General features: G+C 35.6%; 3 protein-coding genes and 1 long non-coding RNA gene across 5 annotated transcripts; 2 read left to right on the top strand and 2 right to left on the bottom strand.

The window, feature by feature from the left end:
- The first annotated feature begins 2,556 nt into the window (after window positions 1-2,556).
- LOC108200684 (myrcene synthase, chloroplastic-like) lies at window positions 2,557-5,293 on the top strand. Its single transcript, XM_017368923.2, has 7 exons — window positions 2,557-2,816; window positions 2,898-3,162; window positions 3,251-3,623; window positions 3,914-4,132; window positions 4,228-4,366; window positions 4,613-4,861; window positions 4,955-5,293. Exons 1-7 carry the CDS (start codon window positions 2,757-2,759, stop codon window positions 5,246-5,248), a joined length of 1,599 nt encoding a protein of 532 aa, XP_017224412.1. The 5' UTR covers window positions 2,557-2,756; the 3' UTR covers window positions 5,249-5,293.
- Window positions 4,859-8,392, bottom strand: LOC108200683 (receptor-like protein EIX1). Its single transcript, XM_017368922.2, has 2 exons — window positions 5,652-8,392; window positions 4,859-5,242 (listed from the first exon to the last, which is right to left on the bottom strand). The coding sequence occupies exon 1, from the start codon at window positions 8,312-8,314 to the stop codon at window positions 5,675-5,677; it is 2,640 nt and encodes an 879-aa protein (XP_017224411.1). The 5' UTR covers window positions 8,315-8,392; the 3' UTR covers window positions 4,859-5,242; window positions 5,652-5,674.
- A 2,290-nt stretch (window positions 8,393-10,682) lies between these two features.
- LOC108201800 (receptor-like protein EIX1) lies at window positions 10,683-13,653 on the top strand. Its single transcript, XM_064084553.1, has 2 exons — window positions 10,683-13,048; window positions 13,208-13,653. Exons 1-2 carry the CDS (start codon window positions 10,768-10,770, stop codon window positions 13,507-13,509), a joined length of 2,583 nt encoding a protein of 860 aa, XP_063940623.1. The 5' UTR covers window positions 10,683-10,767; the 3' UTR covers window positions 13,510-13,653.
- Window positions 13,654-14,181: 528 nt separating this feature from the next.
- LOC135149288 (uncharacterized) lies at window positions 14,182-16,709 on the bottom strand. 2 transcript variants are annotated; one of them, XR_010287612.1, is made up of 3 exons: window positions 16,603-16,709; window positions 16,254-16,487; window positions 14,182-14,509 (listed from the first exon to the last, which is right to left on the bottom strand). It is a non-coding gene; the product is annotated as an uncharacterized LOC135149288 (long non-coding RNA). The 2 variants fall into 2 exon arrangements; XR_010287611.1 differs by lacking the exon at window positions 16,603-16,709 and having other exon boundaries at window positions 16,254-16,596.
- Window positions 16,710-18,370: the final 1,661 nt, after the last annotated feature.

Genomic DNA, 18,370 nt, shown 5'->3' with positions numbered 1-18,370 from the left:
ATAAAGTAATACATTTTCCTCTTTTTTGCTTTCTCATTTTCATTGGCTTATCTGGAATCTAGCTATCAGAAAATAGCTAAAAGAATCTAAAACTGATATAATCAAAAGTAATAAGCACAAGCAGTGACGGAACCATGACTTTAAAAATACCGAGCTAATTTTTGACTCGTAATAATTTAAATTTTGAAAATATTTTTTTCACTAATCCTCAAAATTCCGGGATTATTGAAAAATCCTCTATTAGTCTTTTAAAAATATTTTACCAACCTGTCATTTACATTTCAATTTGACTGAAAATCTCTGATTTATTCAATAAATCTTCGATAAATTCTGAATTGGTAGGTCAACTGATTAGCTCCCTTTCCGATTTCTAGTTTACTATCATTTGTGTAAACACCATTGGGAGACAAGGACATGCATTGAGATATTAGAAGGCAAGTTGCAGAAAATGAGTTGGAAGGGACCCTGGCCATGTGATCACTTTGAAAGCTTTTAATTCTCATTTATTTTCTTGAATTCCCCTTTTCTTTTAATTCTTTTTGTTCTTTCTCTTTCTGGTTACAAACATATTTTACCTAATTTTTTTTTTAGCAGAAAAGAACTTCTCAAATTATGACCAAGAAAGGACTATACTCATGATAAAACTTAACATGTCCTGAAATAGACAGAAAAATTAAAATGCATGGCAGGTGTGCATTTAGCCTTTTGAAAATTGGGCTTCAGGCCCAAGAATCTTGGCCCGGACTCCATGTATAAGAAGCCCATGGCACCTTGTCTTCTCCATTATATTTTAATAATTTTAAAAAACTGAACAATATATTTTATAAAAAAGATTGTATATAATATTTATTGATATAATATATTTCAATAAATATATTATATATAAGTTTTAACTTAGATTAGGTTAATTTGACTAGAATAAAATGTTCACATATGAAAGAGCTGACTCAGCTATCAAAAATCAATACAAGAGCAAGACGAGAAGAATATCATTTCAGTAAGTTGTTTTTTGTGTGCTCGTATCGGAGAGGAGGTAGGTAGGTGAAAATTTCCGGTTTAGTTATTATAATATAGAGTCTGTTTATTTCCGTTTTAACCTAGGAATTTAAAGCAGTTTCTGATTTAGATTGAAAAATATTTCTTTATATTATATGCCAGGAAAACGGCTAGGTATTTCGAAAATTATTTCCAAAATTTTCCAAAATCTAATTGATAAAGTTAGGAATAAATTGCTCATAAATGTTACTCATATCTTCAACCAATGAACCATATGAAACTCTTAGCTAAAAAGTTACTCCCTCCGTCCCATTTTAACTGCTTTTGACTTTTTTACACGTATTTTAAGATGTTAAAAAAATTACATCTAAACATGATTAATTTTTTATAAAATTTATATCAAATAAAAGTTTAGAGTGTAAACTTTTATTTGATATAAGAATTGAATTTTTTTATTGAGTGTAGATATTGTTTTTTTACACCTCAATATACGTGTTAAAAAGTCAAACATCAGTTAAAATGGGACACAGGGAGTAGTTGGCATGCCAAATATAAAAATTTTGGCCAACCTGTTGAAAAAATATCATGCCAACCACGCCCATGTGTTAGTGTATAATTTTAGCCAACTTTCTAGGGATGACTATATTTGTCGATCCGCTACAGTTGTGTAAGAAATCTGTAGTAAGATTACATATCATTTATTATCATATTAAACTGATATATTTTATTTTAACAATCCAAAATATTAGTAACATACTATTTTTAAACTATAACCAACCATTATAGGCAATACTATTGAAGTACAATATCTTACAAGTTCAGCAAATTTTACGGTCCAATTTACCCGACGATTATAGCCAACCCCGTTGTAGATACTCTAAGTTACCCATAACTCATAAACTATTAATAATTCAAAATTATCAAAATAAATATCTTAAACTCCCCGCTTATCATATTAAATCCCGTTAAATCATAGGTCACAATTTTAAGCCACAGGCTCCTGCGGTATATAATGCATGGAGAGGAGGTATAAAATACTGCCACTATTTTTAAATCTACTCTAGAAATAAATGGTGGAATTTGTTCATAACTTTATTTTTTGAAACAAAATTTGTTCATAACTTATATTTTTTTCCTTTTAACTTTTATACTCTCTCGTTCGAGCAGGTTGTTTAGTGTTTGCACTTATTTTGAGACTCTTTATATAATTTCATATTGCTCTTTTTAATTTTTTTTACTGAATAAAAGTTCGGATACTATGTAACTATATTTAATAAGAGTTTAAATACGCCGAAATAACAAAACCAACCTATTGGAACGGAAATAGTACTGTTTAGCGAGTCTAGTTCCCAAATGTGGAAATCTAATGTCATTTTCAGAAGTACACCAATCATCAGCTTAAATATTTACCACATTTTTGGTAAAAAAAGTAGTTGGGATATGTCGGAATTTGACATATTCATCTATCTCCATTCATAGATAAGTTTATAAGAAGGTTCTACTCTGTTATCGCTGCTTCTGGATTTGCTGGTTTTTGACATTCTTACACCTACTTTGTGTCTCGTCTGTCTACCTGAAATCATATCATTTGAAATACAAAAAAAATCATAAAATTTGCAATTTTTATTATTGAGAATCCGTTACACGAAGTTGCGGTAGGTAAAATCCCCTGTTTCTTGCAGTGAACTCCTCTATATATATTGATTAGGAGAGCTAGTGCATGCATATTTAGTTTGCATCAAGGTTTTAGCAAAAGAAAGATGAGTACTCTTATTGTGAATCATCCTTTGCCTGTCCCAAGGCGATCCGAAAATTACAGGGTACTGTCTTGTATCCATTTTTTTCGTGTTGATTTATGATTTTGAGTTAGTACTGAATTGTTCTGCATTTTTTGCTGACAGGGAGAGCGTTTTAATGCACGCGGGAATGAGTTTCAAGGAAATGTGGTGGCCATGTTGAAGGATGGTACTAGGCCTTTAGAGCAGCTGGAGGTGATTGATGATTTGCAGAGGCTTGGATTGGGATATCATTTTGAGCAAGAAATCAAGAGTGCCTTGAGGAAGGTATATGAGGATCGGAGTTTTAAGGCGTTGGAAAGGAAGGATTTGCATGCTGCTGCTCTGAGATTTAGACTTCTCAGACAACATGGATATGAAATTTCACAAGGTCTGATATATTTTCATATTTTTATGTGCTTATTTGCACTAAGAATGTGCTTAATTTGTGTTTTTGTTCGTGTTCGTGTAATGTGCAGATGTTTTTAAGTACTTCATGAAGAATGGAAGATTCAAAGCTTGCTCTGCCAAAGATGCCAGAGGAGTTTTGAGTTTGTATGAAGCGTCCTACTTCTCCTCTGAAGGAGAGTCTATAATGGAGGCTGCATGGAGCTTTGCATCTAAAACCCTGAGAGAAATTTTAGGTGATATAACTGATCCGAATCTTGGCATTAAAGTGAGACATGCCCTGGAACTTCCATTGAATTGGAGGATGCCAAGATTAGAGGCCAGATGGTATATTGATTTCTACGGAAGAAGCAGTAACATGAATCCTGCATTGCTGGAGCTTGCTAAGGTAGACTACAACATTGTGCAAGGCTCATACCAAGAGGACCTTAAAGTTGCTTCAAGGTAGGCACTGTCACGGTGAAGAATTTTCGCTACAAGCAGGGGCGGATCCAGGATTCAAACTGTAGGGGCACCAAGCAAATTTTCGGAAATCACCTATATATTTTTTAAATTTTATGAGGGCACTTCTATTATTTTGTAAAATTTAAAATGGTGAAAAAATGTTTAAAAAAAATTTTGGGGGGGACACGGATCCCCTGTACCTCTTTCTAGATCCGCCCCTGGCTACAAGAGGTACTTTTTACCTTGCATGCTCTGCAATTTTTTCCAATGAATTTGAAATGTGCATGCAGGTGGTGGAAGAACCTAGGTTTGTCCAGGAAACTGAGCTTCGCGAGAGATAGGCTGGTGGAATCCTTCATATGGATGGTGGGAATCATTCCTCAACCAGAATTCGGGTACTGCAGAATAGAATTAGCTAAAGCAATTCAAATGATCTCAGTTATAGATGACATATATGATGTTTATGGTACTGTGCCTGAACTTGAGCTCTTTACCGATGCCATTGAAAGGTTTGTAGTACCTTTTCTTGTTTACATATACTTTTCCTTGTACAATATTTCCGCGATCTCCAATCTTAACATCAGTAGACACATCCGCGATCTAGGTGGGATATAAATTCTATACAAATTCTACCAGACTACATGAGGATTTGCTTTCTTGCGCTTTACAACCTCGTCAATGAGACAGTCTACCACATTTACAGGGAACAGAATGTCGATGTTTTACCACACCTAAAAAAAGTGGTAATTCCTGATCATCTTTGTACTTTCACTTTACAAATTTTGTTTCTGAAGACTTGTACTTCCTCCGTTTTGAAATATAGGTCGCTTGACTTTTTGGCACACACTTCTAAGTCTTTTGACTGTTTAGTTAAAATCTTAACTATGTGGTCAAAGGATTTAGAAGTGTGTGTCAAAAAGTCAAACCACTTATATTTCAAAGCAGAGGGAGTAACAATCATGGTCCTGACTTTAATCCATCTTGATTAGTGGATTGATCTGGTGAAAAGTTACTTGGTGGAGGCGCGGTGGTATCACAGTGGATATACGCCAACACTGGAAGAATACTTGGAGAACGGAATAGTGTCAATAAGACTACCTAGTGTTGCAATTCAATCTTACATTTACTCTGCAAATCCAATCAAAAAGGAAGCAATAGATTTTTTGGAGGACATGCCTAATATAATTCGGTCATTAGGAACACTCTGTCGAATAGTTGATGATTATGGAACTTCCTCGGTATGAAAAGCATCATCATTAACATAAACACCGTTATCTATATACATTAAACTATCTTAATTAACAGTAGTTCACAACAATGATATTGTTTAGGATGAGATAGCGAGAGGAGACGTTCCCAAGTCAATCCAGTGCCATATGTTCCATAACGGAACTAGTGAAGAAGCTGCGCGAGCTGAAATGAGGGCCTTAATGAGGAAGAAATGGAAAGAGATAATTGCTTGTCGAGTTCAGGACATGCCATTGTCAAGCCCTTTTGTTGAGATTATGTTAAATATTGCTAGATCAGCTCATTCCATTTACTACGATAGTGATGGATATGCTGGTCAAGATGGTAAAGGCAAGGATATGTTTCTTTCACTGATTGTTCAGCCTGTTCCCCTGTAAGGCGAAGTCGAAAAAATTAGCAAAAAAGACAAAGTTGGTATTTCATCTTTCTCCTGTTTCAGCTCATTTTAGAAGCTACTGATATTTCGTAGTTCTCCTGTTTCAGCTCATAAGCAGGGCCGGCTAATAATGTTTTAGTGCCCTGTTCGATAACTAAAAATGATTCCCCCGAACCTTTTGCAATAATAAAGTTCAATTTTTATATTAAAAAAAAAAAAACCAGTCCAAAAAGAAATTACAATAACCGTGTACACAAAAATTAAACATTAAAACTTCTACGGAAGCAAATTCATTCTTCTGGCAAACCAAGAAAAATAATATTACTATCAAGTGCTTCTCTGTGTGTGCTTGTATCAGAGAGGAAGTAGGTAGATGAAAATTTCCGGTGAGTTATGGAACTTACTCTGCACTGCACGATGACTACCTCTATCTTCCCAAGAACCTGTTTGCCAAATTAGAAACATGAATACCAATTTTTGAAAAATGCAAAGTTAAACAAAATCCCAAAAAGCCAACTGAGAAACCAGGTCCAAGTCCAGCAAATAACCACATGTGCTCATCATCTGAATCGAGATCAGTATCAACTTCATTATGGTCTTCAACAATATGTGAATCTGTGTCAGTGGCGCATGGTTTCAGGATAGGATGGCCACAGAGTTGCTCGTTGCCAGCATAGATGGAGGGATCGTTAAGGGTCTGAAGCTGATTTCCAGAGGGAATTCTTCCTGATAAATCATTGAAAGAGAGATTCAATTGGCTTAAAAAGTTTAAATATGCCAAACTTTGTGGAATAGGACCATGAAGCTCATTTCTTGAAAGATCAAGAAATATTAAATTTTTCAGTTTTCCAATCTCCTCGGGAATCTTTCCAGCTAGATGATTACCCGCCAAATTCAAATTTAATAGTCCTTGGAGATCCATCAACTCTTTGGGAATCTCTCCACTGATTTTGTTGTTTGATAAATCAATGGAAAACAAAAACTGTAGCGTCGAGGTGTAAACTTGCTCATATCCTTTCATACTATCCATCATTTGAACACTTCCCCAATAGTCCAAGTGATTCGGAGTGATGTCACCCGTAACCATGGCACTGAAATTGCCAAAACAAGCAGGAATGTTTCCTTTGATTTGGTTGTCTGCAAAATTTAAAACTTCAATCGTCGAGTGGTGGCAAAGCTGTGTGGGTATTGCACCATAGAAATTGTTGGACCGCAATATCAAATACTTGAGATTTGGTAATTGCTCTGCGGACCAAGTGGGAAGTACACCGCTCAGGTTATTCTTTCCCACGTCAAGTACAAACAGCTCCGTCAAATTCTGGAAGGACAAAGGAAGTTTCCCTTGAAACTTGTTGTTGTGCAAGTTTATATATTGGAGACCCCGTAAAACACCCAAAGACGGAATTTTACCAGATAGGCTATTATTCATTAAATCTAGTTCTATCAGTTCTGTCAGATTCCCTAAACAGAGGGGGAGCTCTCCAGAGAATTTATTGTGGGAGAGGTCTAAAGTCCTCAACGTCGTCTGACTGCATAAAAATGCAGGAAGTTCACCCGATAAACGGTTATTTGAAAGTATCAACGCGCCTAAACCATTTGGAGCTCGCGAAATTAGAGATAATTGATCCCCAAAGATGTCATTGTCAGATAGATCAACATTAGGACTCGAAGAGAACAAACTCAAAAACCAATCAATTGGGATAGTATCTGATATGCTTGCATTTGACAATATCAAACCCTGGATTTTTCTTTGAGTGAGGAGCCAATGCGGAAATTTGGGGCCAACTTTTAAGGAATACATGTACAAATACTCAAGCTGAAACAGAGGAACCCATTCAGAGCTTATACGTGAAATCAATTTAGAATGTGAAGAAATACATAAGGAATTCAGCTTCGTGAGGTTAATAAAGTGATCTTCTGTTACAAAACCCTCCCATGAATTATCACAAAGATTTAACTCATTCAGATTTGATAGTTTTCCTATGCATTTAGGAATGTGTCCAGTAAGTTGATTGTCTCCGACATCCAATGATTCTAATTTTTTCAATCGACAAAATGTTTCAGGGAGACTACCTCTAAAATCATTAAACGCGATGAAGAAGCTTGTAAGCTCAGTGAGATTGCCTATCTCCGGTGAAATTGAATCACTTAATTTATTGAACGCTAGAGCAAGCGTAGAAAGTGATGTCAAATTAGTGATAGATTGAGGAACCGAACCTTGGAAGCTATTTTCTGAAAGATCAAGAAGAGTAAGACTAGACAAACTTCCGATAGACTCAGGTATTAGGCCATAAAAATTGTTAGCTCTAAGAGAAAGATGAGCAAGGTTACTATTATTAAGAACCCACAGAGGAAAAGAAGACCTAAGATCATTACGCGAAAAATCAATTGAAACAAGAGAAATAAGATTCATAGAAGGGAGATGACTAGGGACATTGTTGGATAGGTGACAATTTGATAGATGAAGAACCGATATTGATGTGGAAAGCATGTTTAAAGACGGAAACCAATCAATTACGCTAGAAAGATTTACACCAGACAAATCTAAGTACTTCAACAAAGAAAGCTTAGATAACCAACTCATGCTATCCATCTTTAATCTAAGATCCCATGAATAATCATAGTTACTCAAGTCAAGGTACTGTAAGTTTGAAAGGTTTCCTAGATGATGAGGAACCAAACCTTCGAAATTGGAGTAATTGAGGTTGAGATATATTAGATTTTTGAAGGACCCGAAAAATTCTGGAATTTGGATCCCATCAAAACTATTGGAACTCAAATCCAAGTGAGTCAGATACTTCAAATCAAGCAAGGAAGGAAGAATCTTACCACTCAAAAAACCATATTGAAGTTCAATCCGTGTGACGTGATTGGTTATGTTGTCGCAACCAATCCCCTGCCATGCACAACAATCATCTCCGACCCATGAAGATAAGTAATTCGAGTTGTCGATCAGAGCTTTTATAAAGATCAATAAAGCTCGTTTCTCACTCTCGATACAACTTCCATGCACTAAAACACCCAATGCACAGATAAGTAGTAGACAAATATATTTTTGTAATTCCATAGCTAGAACGAAATAAGAAATGTACAATATATATTATGAATTGCTAGTCGTATATATAAGGACGTGAATACTTCTTGCTGGAAGCTTGCATAGATGTGTCATTTGGGCGTGATCCGCGTGAAATAAATAATGAACGACTTTCAAAAGTATTGCATGAAGCTTGCATAGATGTGTCATGTGTGCGTGATCCGCGTGAAATAATTCATGAACGACTTTCAAAAGTATTGCATTGAAGCTTGCATAGATGTGTCATGTGTGCATGATCCGCGGGAAATAATTCATGAACGACTTTCAAAAGTAATGCAGTGCATTACAGGGCATAATTGCAGACAAAGTCTTTGCACAGTTATGCTGCACAAAGCATCAAGATTATTGGCTGTGTTATGTAATTGGGGTTAATGCATACCTCCATAAAACGTTTTCCTATTAGAGTTAGAATTAGAGATTAAAATGCATAAGAATTAATTTTTTTTAATACATTAATAATTTGCCAACATCCCCAGCATAGAGTAGATGGGATAAAGAACAACATACTAGAATATAACCTAAACAATACTATATTTTAAGAATTTAACTCGAATAATATTTGCTAGAAAGATGTATAAACGGGCGGGTTTCTGTCAGCGAATCCAAGCGAACTGTCTGATGTAATTAACCAACTCTAAAAAATAATACATTTCAAAAAAAAATTTGGAGTGCAAACTTTTTAATCAACCAGTATCTCATCAAATGAACATTGCTCTAAGTTTGTGCTGCAGCTTATGCGTCATTTGGAACTCAATACAAGAAGAAAGATAGTTAGAAATGCTGTGATTCCCAGTTCAGCTAATAAACAGGAAAGCAGATTGTATAGAGTATTACTAATTATTTACAAAGAGATTGCTTGGTATTTGGGAGTTGCAGAAGCAGAATAATAAGTACCACAGGATTAAAACCTTTCATGTAACAATTTCGCGTCTGAATTCCTAACATGAACTTCTTTATGCCGATAACAACTAAAATCTCTGCAACTCAAGGACAGCACAACTAGTCGAGTAACTATATATCAACCACCATCACACAAGTTCCTGAGAATCAGGTCTGTCTCCGTTACGAACTCCAATGGTCCAACCAAGATCATATAATATGGTCGAAAGTTCTAGAAGTACAATCCAACTGAGATTTTTTTTTTCGATTGTAACATTTAATGGGTATATAAATGTATAAGATGGTCAATATCAGAGAATTCATGTTTCTATTTTTTTTCTGACATTTATAGATAATTTTTTCTTGTTTCTTACATATATGCGTCAATGACATTTTTTGTGGCCAACAATTTACCTGTTTGGGAACTTAAAAAACACTATTATAAAGCTGAGAATTTGAAATGACACTTCAAATCATGTCATTTGAAATTCAAAATTTGAAATGAAATACATGTTATCAAACGCAATCTTCTTCTTGTATTTCATATTCCATTAGAATTATGAATAGAAAATTTACCATAAAAAACGTCATGATTTCTATGACAATAGCGACGCGCCCCTGCATAATGCATTCACAAAAAAGTTTTCTTGCAGCGATAATTTACACGGATAGATTGCTGCATAAATTGATTGTCAGAAACAAACAATGACATACATATTCAGACTGATGCATTTCCTTGCACATGTACTTTCCTCGAAACTCAGTACAAAATTTAGACTAACATTTACCCAATATTTTCCTAGAATCAGATTACTCGACTTCCTAGATGCAATACTTCTTGCTGGAATCTTGCATAGATGTGGCTTGTGTGCGTGATCCGCGTGTAATAATTCATAAAAGACTTTCAAAAGTATTGCAGTGCATTACAGGGCATAATTGCAGACAAAGTCTTTGCACAGTTATGCTGCACAAAGCATCAAGATTATTGGTTGTGTTATATAATTGGGGTTAATGCAGATCTCCATAAAACGTTTTCCTATTAGAGTTAGAATTAGAATTTAAAATGCATAAGAATTATTTTTTAAATACATTAATAATTTGCCAACATCCCCTGCAGAGTAGATGGGATGAAGAACAACATACTAGAATATAACCTGAAAAATATTTTTTAAGAATTTAACAGAAAAAGCCTTAACACTCCATTCGTGTCCGTGTCTAGAAACAAAGATCATATAAGAACCTGGACACCTCTTGCTCACGTAGATGTGTCATATTCGAAAGACTTCCAGTGCATTACACTGCGTATTGCAACTGTGATTTATGTCAAGCACGAATGAGTGGATTGGTAGTGGTGCTCAATATGTCACACGAGTGCAGATAGCATTATATATGCAATACGTACTGCCAGGGGCGGATCTAGCACACAAATGTTAGAGGGGCACGAAGCAATTTTCAGAAAACACCTATATATTTTTAAATTTTTTGGGGGCACTTCTATAATTTTGTAAAATTTAGAATGGTGAAAAAATGTAAAAAAAAAAGTATTTATGTTCTTATATATACAACCAACCGATCATAATATATTGTACATTTCTTATTTCATTCTAGCTATGAAAATGCAAAAATATATTTGTCTACTACTTGTTTGTGCACTAGGTGTTCTCGCAAAACTAGAGTTTGGCTGTGGCAGCATAGCTGGAGGCTATTTGCATGGAACTTGTATCGAGAGCGAGAAACAAGCTTTATTGGTCTTTAAGGAAACTCTGATCCATAACTCGAATTACTTTTCTTCATGGGTCGGAGATGATTGTTGTGCATGGCATGGGATAGGCTGCGACAACATAACCAATCACGTCACACAGCTTGAACTTCGTAATGGGAACATTGGTGGTAAGATACATCCTTCCTTGCTTAATTTGAAGTATTTAACTCACTTGGATTTGAGTTATAATAGTTTTGATGGGATCCAAATTCCAGAATTTTTCGGATCCTTTAAAGACCTAATATACCTCAACCTTGGTCACTCCAATTTTGAAGGTTCGGTTCCTCATCATCTAGGAAACCTCTCAAACTTGCAATACCTTGACTTGAGTGAGGACTCATTGGATCCTAAATTAAGGATGGATAGCATAAGGTGGTTATCCAAGCTTTCTTTCGCGGAACATTTAGATTTGTCTGGTGTAAATCTCTCGCGTGCTACTGATTGGTTTTCGTCTCTAAACATGCTTTCTACATCAATATCAGTACTTGGCCTATCTAAATGTGATTTGCCTGACAATATCCCTCGTCGTCTCCCTTTCATGAATCTAACTTCTCTGGTTTCATTTGATCTTTCTGAGAACTATCTTAGCTCTTCTTTCCCTTTATGGGTTCTTAACAACACTAATCTTGCACATCTTTATCTTGGTTATTGCAATTTTGATGGCCTAATACCTGAATCTCTCAGAAGTTTGTCTGCTCTTTCTGTTCTTGATCTTACAGTAAATAGCTTCCAGGGTCCGATTCCTCATTCTATTACAAATCTGACATCACTTTCTGAACTTTATTTTACAGACAATAAATTAAGTGGTTCAATTTCTCCTGAGATGGGCAATCTCACTGAGCTTACAGACCTCTCCATGTGGTTAAATAGTTTCAAGGGTAGTCTCCCCGAAACATTTTGTCAATTGAAAAAATTAAAATCATTGAATGTCGGAAAAAATAGATTGACTGGTAACATTCCTGAATGCATCGGAAAACTATCAAATTTAAATGAATTAATTCTTGTTGAAAATTCATGGGAGGGTTTTGTAACAGAGCATCATTTTATTAACCTGACGAAGCTTGATGTTTTAGGTATTTCTTCGGATTCTGAATTGATATTAAATACAAGCTCTGAATGGGTTCCTCTGTTTCAGCTTACCTATTTATACATGTATTCCTTCAAAGTTGGCCCCAAATTTCCGCATTGGCTCCTCACTCAAAGAAAAATTGAGGCTTTAAAACTGTTAAATGCAAGCATATCAGATACCATCCCAATTGATTGGTTTTTGAGTTTGTTCTCAAATAGTCCCAGTGTTGATCTATCTAACAATGACATCTATGGGGATCAATTATCTCTAATTTCACGAGCTCCAAATGGTTTAGCCGCGTTGATACTTTCAAATAACCGTTTATCAGGTGAATTTCCTGCATTTTTATGCAATCAGACGACGTTGAGGACTTTAGCACTCTCCAACAATAACTTCTCTGGAGAGCTCCCCCAATGCTTAAGAAATTTGACAGAACTGATAGAACTTGATCTAATGAATAATAGCCTATCTGGTAAAATTCCGTCTTTGGGTTTTTTAGGGGATCTCCAATATATAAACTTGCACAACAACAAGTTTCAGGGGAAATTCCCTTTGTCCTTCCAGAATTTGACGTGGCTGTTTGTACTTGACGTGGGAAAGAATAACCTAAGCGATGTACTTCCCACTTGGTCCGCAGAGCAATTACCAAATCTCAAGTATTTGATATTGCGGTCCAACAATTTTTATGGTGAAATACCCCTGCAGCTTTGCCAACAATCCACACTTGAAGTCTTAAACTTTGCAGACAACCAAATCACGGGAAACATTCCTGCTTGTTTCGGCAATTTCAGTGCCATGGTTACAGGTGACATCAGTCCAAATCACTTGGACTATTGGGGAAGTGTTCAAATGATGGATAGTATGAAAGGATACGAGCAAGTTTACACCTCCACACTGCAATTTTTGTTTTCCATTGATTTATCAAACAATAAAATCAGTGGAGAGATTCCCAAAGAGGTGATGGATCTCCAAGGACTATTGAATTTGAATTTGGCAGGTAATCATATAACCGGAAAGATCCCTGATGAAATTGGAAAACTCAAAAATTTGATATTTCTTGATCTTTCTAGAAACGAGCTTCATGGTCCGATTCCACAGAGTCTGTCATATTTAAATTTTTTGAGTCAATTGAATCTCTCTTTCAATGATTTATCAGGAAGAATTCCCTCTGGAAATCAGCTTCAGACCCTTAACGATCCCTCGATATTTGCTGGCAATGAGCTACTCTGCGGCCTTCCTATCCTGAAACCATGCGCGACTAACACAAATTCACATAATGTTAAAGACGGCCACAATGAAGGTGATACTGGTTCTGTTTCAGATGATGAGCTCATGTGGTTTTTTGCTGCACTTGGACCTGGTTTCTCAGTTGGCCTTTTGGGATTCTTTGCTGCTTTCCGTTTTTCAGATATTGGAATTCATACTTCAATTTTGGTTAACAGGTTCTTGAGAAAATAAAGGTTGTCACCATTGCTTTGCACTTTTTCTTATCAATGTTCTGTTTCTTACTATTTTCAAGTTTCTAAAGATTTCTGAGGAAATTTCTCTTGACTCTGTGCTGTCATTTTACGGAATAAACGTTTAAGAGGACCGACTGAGAGATTTTTCGAGTCATTTAGATAGAAGAAGAAGTCATGTCTCCCAAAAATATACTATTCCCCATGTCCCTTTGGTGTGGGGACCGAGATCTCGGCATGGATTTTAATACTTAAAGTACAGTTTCATAGATTGTTTTAAAAGAAAATTTTGAATAAAAGTTTAATGTTTAAATTATATATAAAAAAAATTAAAAAATAAATTATGAAATTATATTTTATATATATCTTAAAATGTGTTCCAAGCTCTGTTATAAAAATCGGTGATTAATCACGATCAATCACCGATTAATCCCTGTTCCGTAGCTCGCCGAACTGATTAAATCTCCGATTAATCATCGATCAACCCGATTAATCTCCGATCAATTCAATTAATCCCCGATTAATCCTTGTTCCGTAACTTCACTGATTAAGTTCGATTCCCGCTTTTTACAACACTGGTTCCAAGTAGTGAAATAAAACTTTAAAGAAATGAGATGGATGAGTACTATTTTTCATGACATTTAGGGATCTATTGGAAATATTAGTACAAAAATTACGACAAACATTGTCACGATTTCTACGTCGACAAGAAGAAAAAACAAGATCAAGAACGTAACAGTTAAGCAACACAGCAAGTCTGCAAACACTAAACAATAATGGAGCCAGAGTTGACTCTGACAGTGCCAAGTCTTCTTCTCAAGAACAAAATGTAAAAACCATGCAGTACCTTCTCAAAATTAGCAGTGGTTGTTTGCGAATTGCCTGGTAAAAACCAGCTCTGATGGTTAGAAATTGCTTCTTAAAGAATTTGAGCCCTTTATGCATCATGTAAACAGGAAGCAGGGTCATCTGCTACAATGTTGCTTCCAACACCGCCTTCCCTGTATTTCGAAATTTAAAATCCAAAATTAAAAATGTGCACCTGTAAATTCTCAGCCAACCGGGATCATAATATCCTCGAAAAGTATTTCTCATCGTTGTAATTTCATACTGCCGGGATTTATGGTAGTAGTGTAATATGTTAGACAAATACAGGAATTCCCATTCTGGAAAAAAAGATTCAGAGTACTCTGCATGCTTGCCTTGCCACCACGATGTCATTTTATAAGTAAAAATGTTTAAGATGGGCGATTGAAAGAGATTTTTCGAGTCATTTAGATTTAACAGAGAATAATTCATGTTTCAGAAGCTTCTGACAGGATAAACTTCCTCATATTTTATAGTCCATCAGAAACATTAGAACAAAATTTACGATAAACATGATCACAAGTTCTATATTGCCTCAGAAACATTAGTACAAAATTGTAGTAACACTTAAGCAACACTGCAACACTAAAGAATAATGGAGCCAGAGTTGACTCCGAAAGAGCCAAGTCTTCTTCTCAAGAAGCACGCTAAGCTTGATAAACATACTCAAACAATGACTCTGATGAATTTCTTAGGAAAGTACCTGGAAACTCAATACAGACTTTAATAAAACACTTGCTAAATTTTTTCCTTGAGATTCCTATTAATGTTGGAGACTGAGACAACAGGATCAAACAATAATATTCTACCAAACTTGAAACTTATAACTTGCTACACTGTTTTACACTTTCCTGGAAACCATGATGCAATTTTAAAGGGATTGGTTCTTGATTTTCTTGATTGTTGTACCTCACTCTGTTAAGTCCTTTTTTTTATTGTATAAACCTCACTCTATATAATGCACTCTCCATAGCCTTGTTCCTTCATCTTTCTACTGCATTTTCAAATGGAGGTAAAATCACTAACAAAACTAGCCTTGTTCTTCAATGTTGTTTCCTACGACATCAATTTCGCCAAGTTTCTTGCAAAAATTGAGGTATTTTTCGACCTTTTATTGTTGTTTATTTCGGCCTTATGGAAAGTTGTGACCCTTAACTTTAAGTCCGCCTCGTCGAAAAAATGTGTTTACAATGAGGATAGTAGGAAGTCCAGAGTTGGGAAAGAAGATATTAGCATAGTGATGTGCAGACTAGGAATTCCAGGTGATTTAGATAACGAGATTATCGGTGAGTTTGATAGTGTTGAGGATGTGTTATTACTGATGGATGGTAATGCTGGTGAGGAGGAGGATTGTGTAATATGTTTGGAAGATGTGAGAGATGCTTTCGATGTGTTTGACGACAATAAAGATGGTTTCATCGATGAAACGGAGCTGCAGAGAAACAAGAGAAATAAGATTCATAGAAGGGAGATGACTAGAGATATTGTTGGATAGGTGACAATTTGATAGGTGAAGCACTGATATTGATGTGGAAAGCATGTTTACAGACGAAAACCAATCAATTACGCTAGAAAGATTTACACCGGATAAATCTAAGTACTTCAACCAAGAAAGCTTGGATAAGCAACTCATGCTATCCATCTTTAATCTAAGATCCCATGAATAATCATAGTTACTTAAGTCAAGGTACTGTAAGTTCGAAAGGTTTCCTAGATGATGAGGAACCAAACCTTCGAAATTGGAGTAATTGAGGTTGAGATATATTAGATTTTTGAAGGACCCGAAAAATTCTGGAATTTGGATCCCATCAAAACTATTGGAACTCAAATCCAAGTGAGTCAGATACTTCAAATCAAGCAAGGAAGGATGTATCTTACCACTCAAAAAACCATATTGAAGTTCAAGCCGCGTGACGTGATTGGTTATGTTGTCGCAACCAATCCCCTGCCATGCACAACAATCATCTCCAACCCATGAAGATAAGTAATTCGAGTTGTCGATCAGAGCTTTTTTAAAGATCAATAAAGCTTGTTTCTCACTCTCGATACAACTTCCATGCAAATAGCCTCTAGTTATGCTCCCACAACCAAAGTCTAAACTTGCTAGAACACCTAATGCACAAACAAGTAGTAGATAAATATATTTTTGTATTTCCATAGCTAGAACGAAATAAGAAATGTACAATATATTATGAATTGCTAGTCGTATATATAAAGACATGAATACTTCTTGCTGGAGGCTTGCATAGATGTGTCATTTGGGCGTGATCCGCGGGAAATAATTCATGAACAACTTTCAAAAGTATTGCAGTGCATTACAGGGCATAATTGCAGACAGAGTCTTTGCACAGTTATGATGCACAAAGCATCAAGATCATTGGTTGTTTTATATAATTGGGGTTGATGCAGACCTCCATAAAGCGTTTTCCAATTAGAGTTAGAATTAGAGATTAAAATGCATAAGAATTATTTTTTTTAGACTTAATTGCAGTAAGATGGCCTCAGTTATTATATTTTTGCACAAAAATGCCTAATCTTTAATAATAGGCACCTGCGTGGCTGATGTTTAAATTTTTAAACAGCCGATTGCATTCTGTTAGTTATCACTAACGGACGTTAAAAACAAAGGGTAAAATCGGGATAAATTAATTTACAGCTAATTTGCCCCCTAGAGAGCAGTTTCCGTGTATTACAGCTGAGTTTAACGGCTACCAAAAGCTGAGTGTTTGCGGTTTCAACAGATTGTGTACTCACAATTGAGGCATTCTCTAGTTCTGCTTTCCCGGCTTTCATCTTCTCCGGTGTATCGTTCAATACACCAACATGTTGACTCATCTGTATCATTTTCTGTTGAAAAAGCTGAGTGTTTGCAGCTTCAACAGATTGTGTACTCCCTGGAATGCTGCATCTGTATCATTTTTTGTTAAAAAACTTGATGAATTTAGTACCCAACAAATTAACATCAGGATTGGAGTGAAAGTTGGTGTAGAGCGGCTCAAAGATGAATTAGGCTACCTGCTTATTTCTGTTAGAGCTGCTTAAGCACACAAAGGATTGGATCATATCCGTCGATGGACAGACAGACGATGTCAAAGATTTGCAAATCAAGTTGTTATTATCATGGAGAGGTTCACCGCCCAACAAGAAAAACATGCAGCTCCTCAACACGGTAGTGTTTTGCATCGTATGATGAGTTTTTTCTACTTCTTCAAGGAAAGCTAATCATTGTCATCACAATCATTTTCTGGAGTGTCTCCAGACAAATGTGCAGAGGCTAAAGTATGCTCAAATTTCTTTCAATGGTCCTAGTATCCAAGAGATAGATATGTAAGTTCCATCTTAAGCACCGCGTTTTTCTTCACGATCGACTCCAGCCTATATCAACACCAGGATCAGTATGAACATGAATTTTTGCTTTAAGCTCCCAAGAAGCTTACTTTCAAGATTGACTCTGATGGTTTCCCACTCACTGATTTTGTCTACCAAAGCTTTATTTATTCTTTTTTCCTGCTCTTCTCTTACTTGTCTCAACGGCCTAACAAATTCCTTAACAACACCATCTAGTTCACTCTAACTTCAAGACCTAAGTTCTTCTGAATTACTGCCACGAGTTGTTGCTTCAGGATTGTCACCTCCAACTTCAAGAAGGGTTTATGTCATGTGAATTACCTATTTAAACCCTCTGATTAATTAAAAAATTTGAATTATCTAACGTCCGTTAGTGATAATTCACAGAATGCAATCGGCTGTTAAAAAATTTAAACATGAGCCATTTGGGTGCCTATTATTAAAGATTAGACATTTTTCTGCAAAAAAATAATAACTGAGGCCATCATACTGCAATTAAGTCTTTTTTTTAATACATAATAATTTGCCAACATCCCCAGCAGAGAGTAGATGGGATAAAGAACAACATACTAGAATATAACCTGAAAAATATTTTTTAAGAATTTAACTTGAATAATATTTGGGGATTTATTCCAGATGTATATCTT

Source organism: Daucus carota, chromosome 9, assembly GCF_001625215.2.
Source record: "Daucus carota subsp. sativus chromosome 9, DH1 v3.0, whole genome shotgun sequence".
In the NCBI taxonomy this organism is placed as follows: Eukaryota; Viridiplantae; Streptophyta; class Magnoliopsida; order Apiales; family Apiaceae; genus Daucus; species Daucus carota.
The sequence above is the reverse complement of the archived record's forward strand: the minus strand, read 5'-3'. Positions and strand labels throughout refer to the sequence as shown.

What these genes read in the sequence shown, in the direction of transcription:
- LOC108200684 (XM_017368923.2), top strand. Translation starts at nt 2,757, where the DNA reads ATGAGTACTCTTATTGTGAATCATCCTTTGCCTGTCCCAAGGCGATCC. An exon ending in TACCACACCTAAAAAAAGTG is followed by an intron (nt 4,367 to 4,612) that starts GTAATTCCTGAT and finishes CATCTTGATTAG; the next exon opens with TGGATTGATCTGGTGAAAAG. An exon ending in ATGATTATGGAACTTCCTCG is followed by an intron (nt 4,862 to 4,954) that starts GTATGAAAAGCA and finishes GATATTGTTTAG; the next exon opens with GATGAGATAGCGAGAGGAGA.
- LOC108200683 (XM_017368922.2), bottom strand. Translation starts at nt 8,314, where the DNA reads ATGGAATTACAAAAATATATTTGTCTACTACTTATCTGTGCATTGGGT.
- LOC108201800 (XM_064084553.1), top strand. Translation starts at nt 10,768, where the DNA reads ATGTTCTTATATATACAACCAACCGATCATAATATATTGTACATTTCT. An exon ending in ATTGAATTTGAATTTGGCAG is followed by an intron (nt 13,049 to 13,207) that starts GTAATCATATAA and finishes ATGATTTATCAG; the next exon opens with GAAGAATTCCCTCTGGAAAT.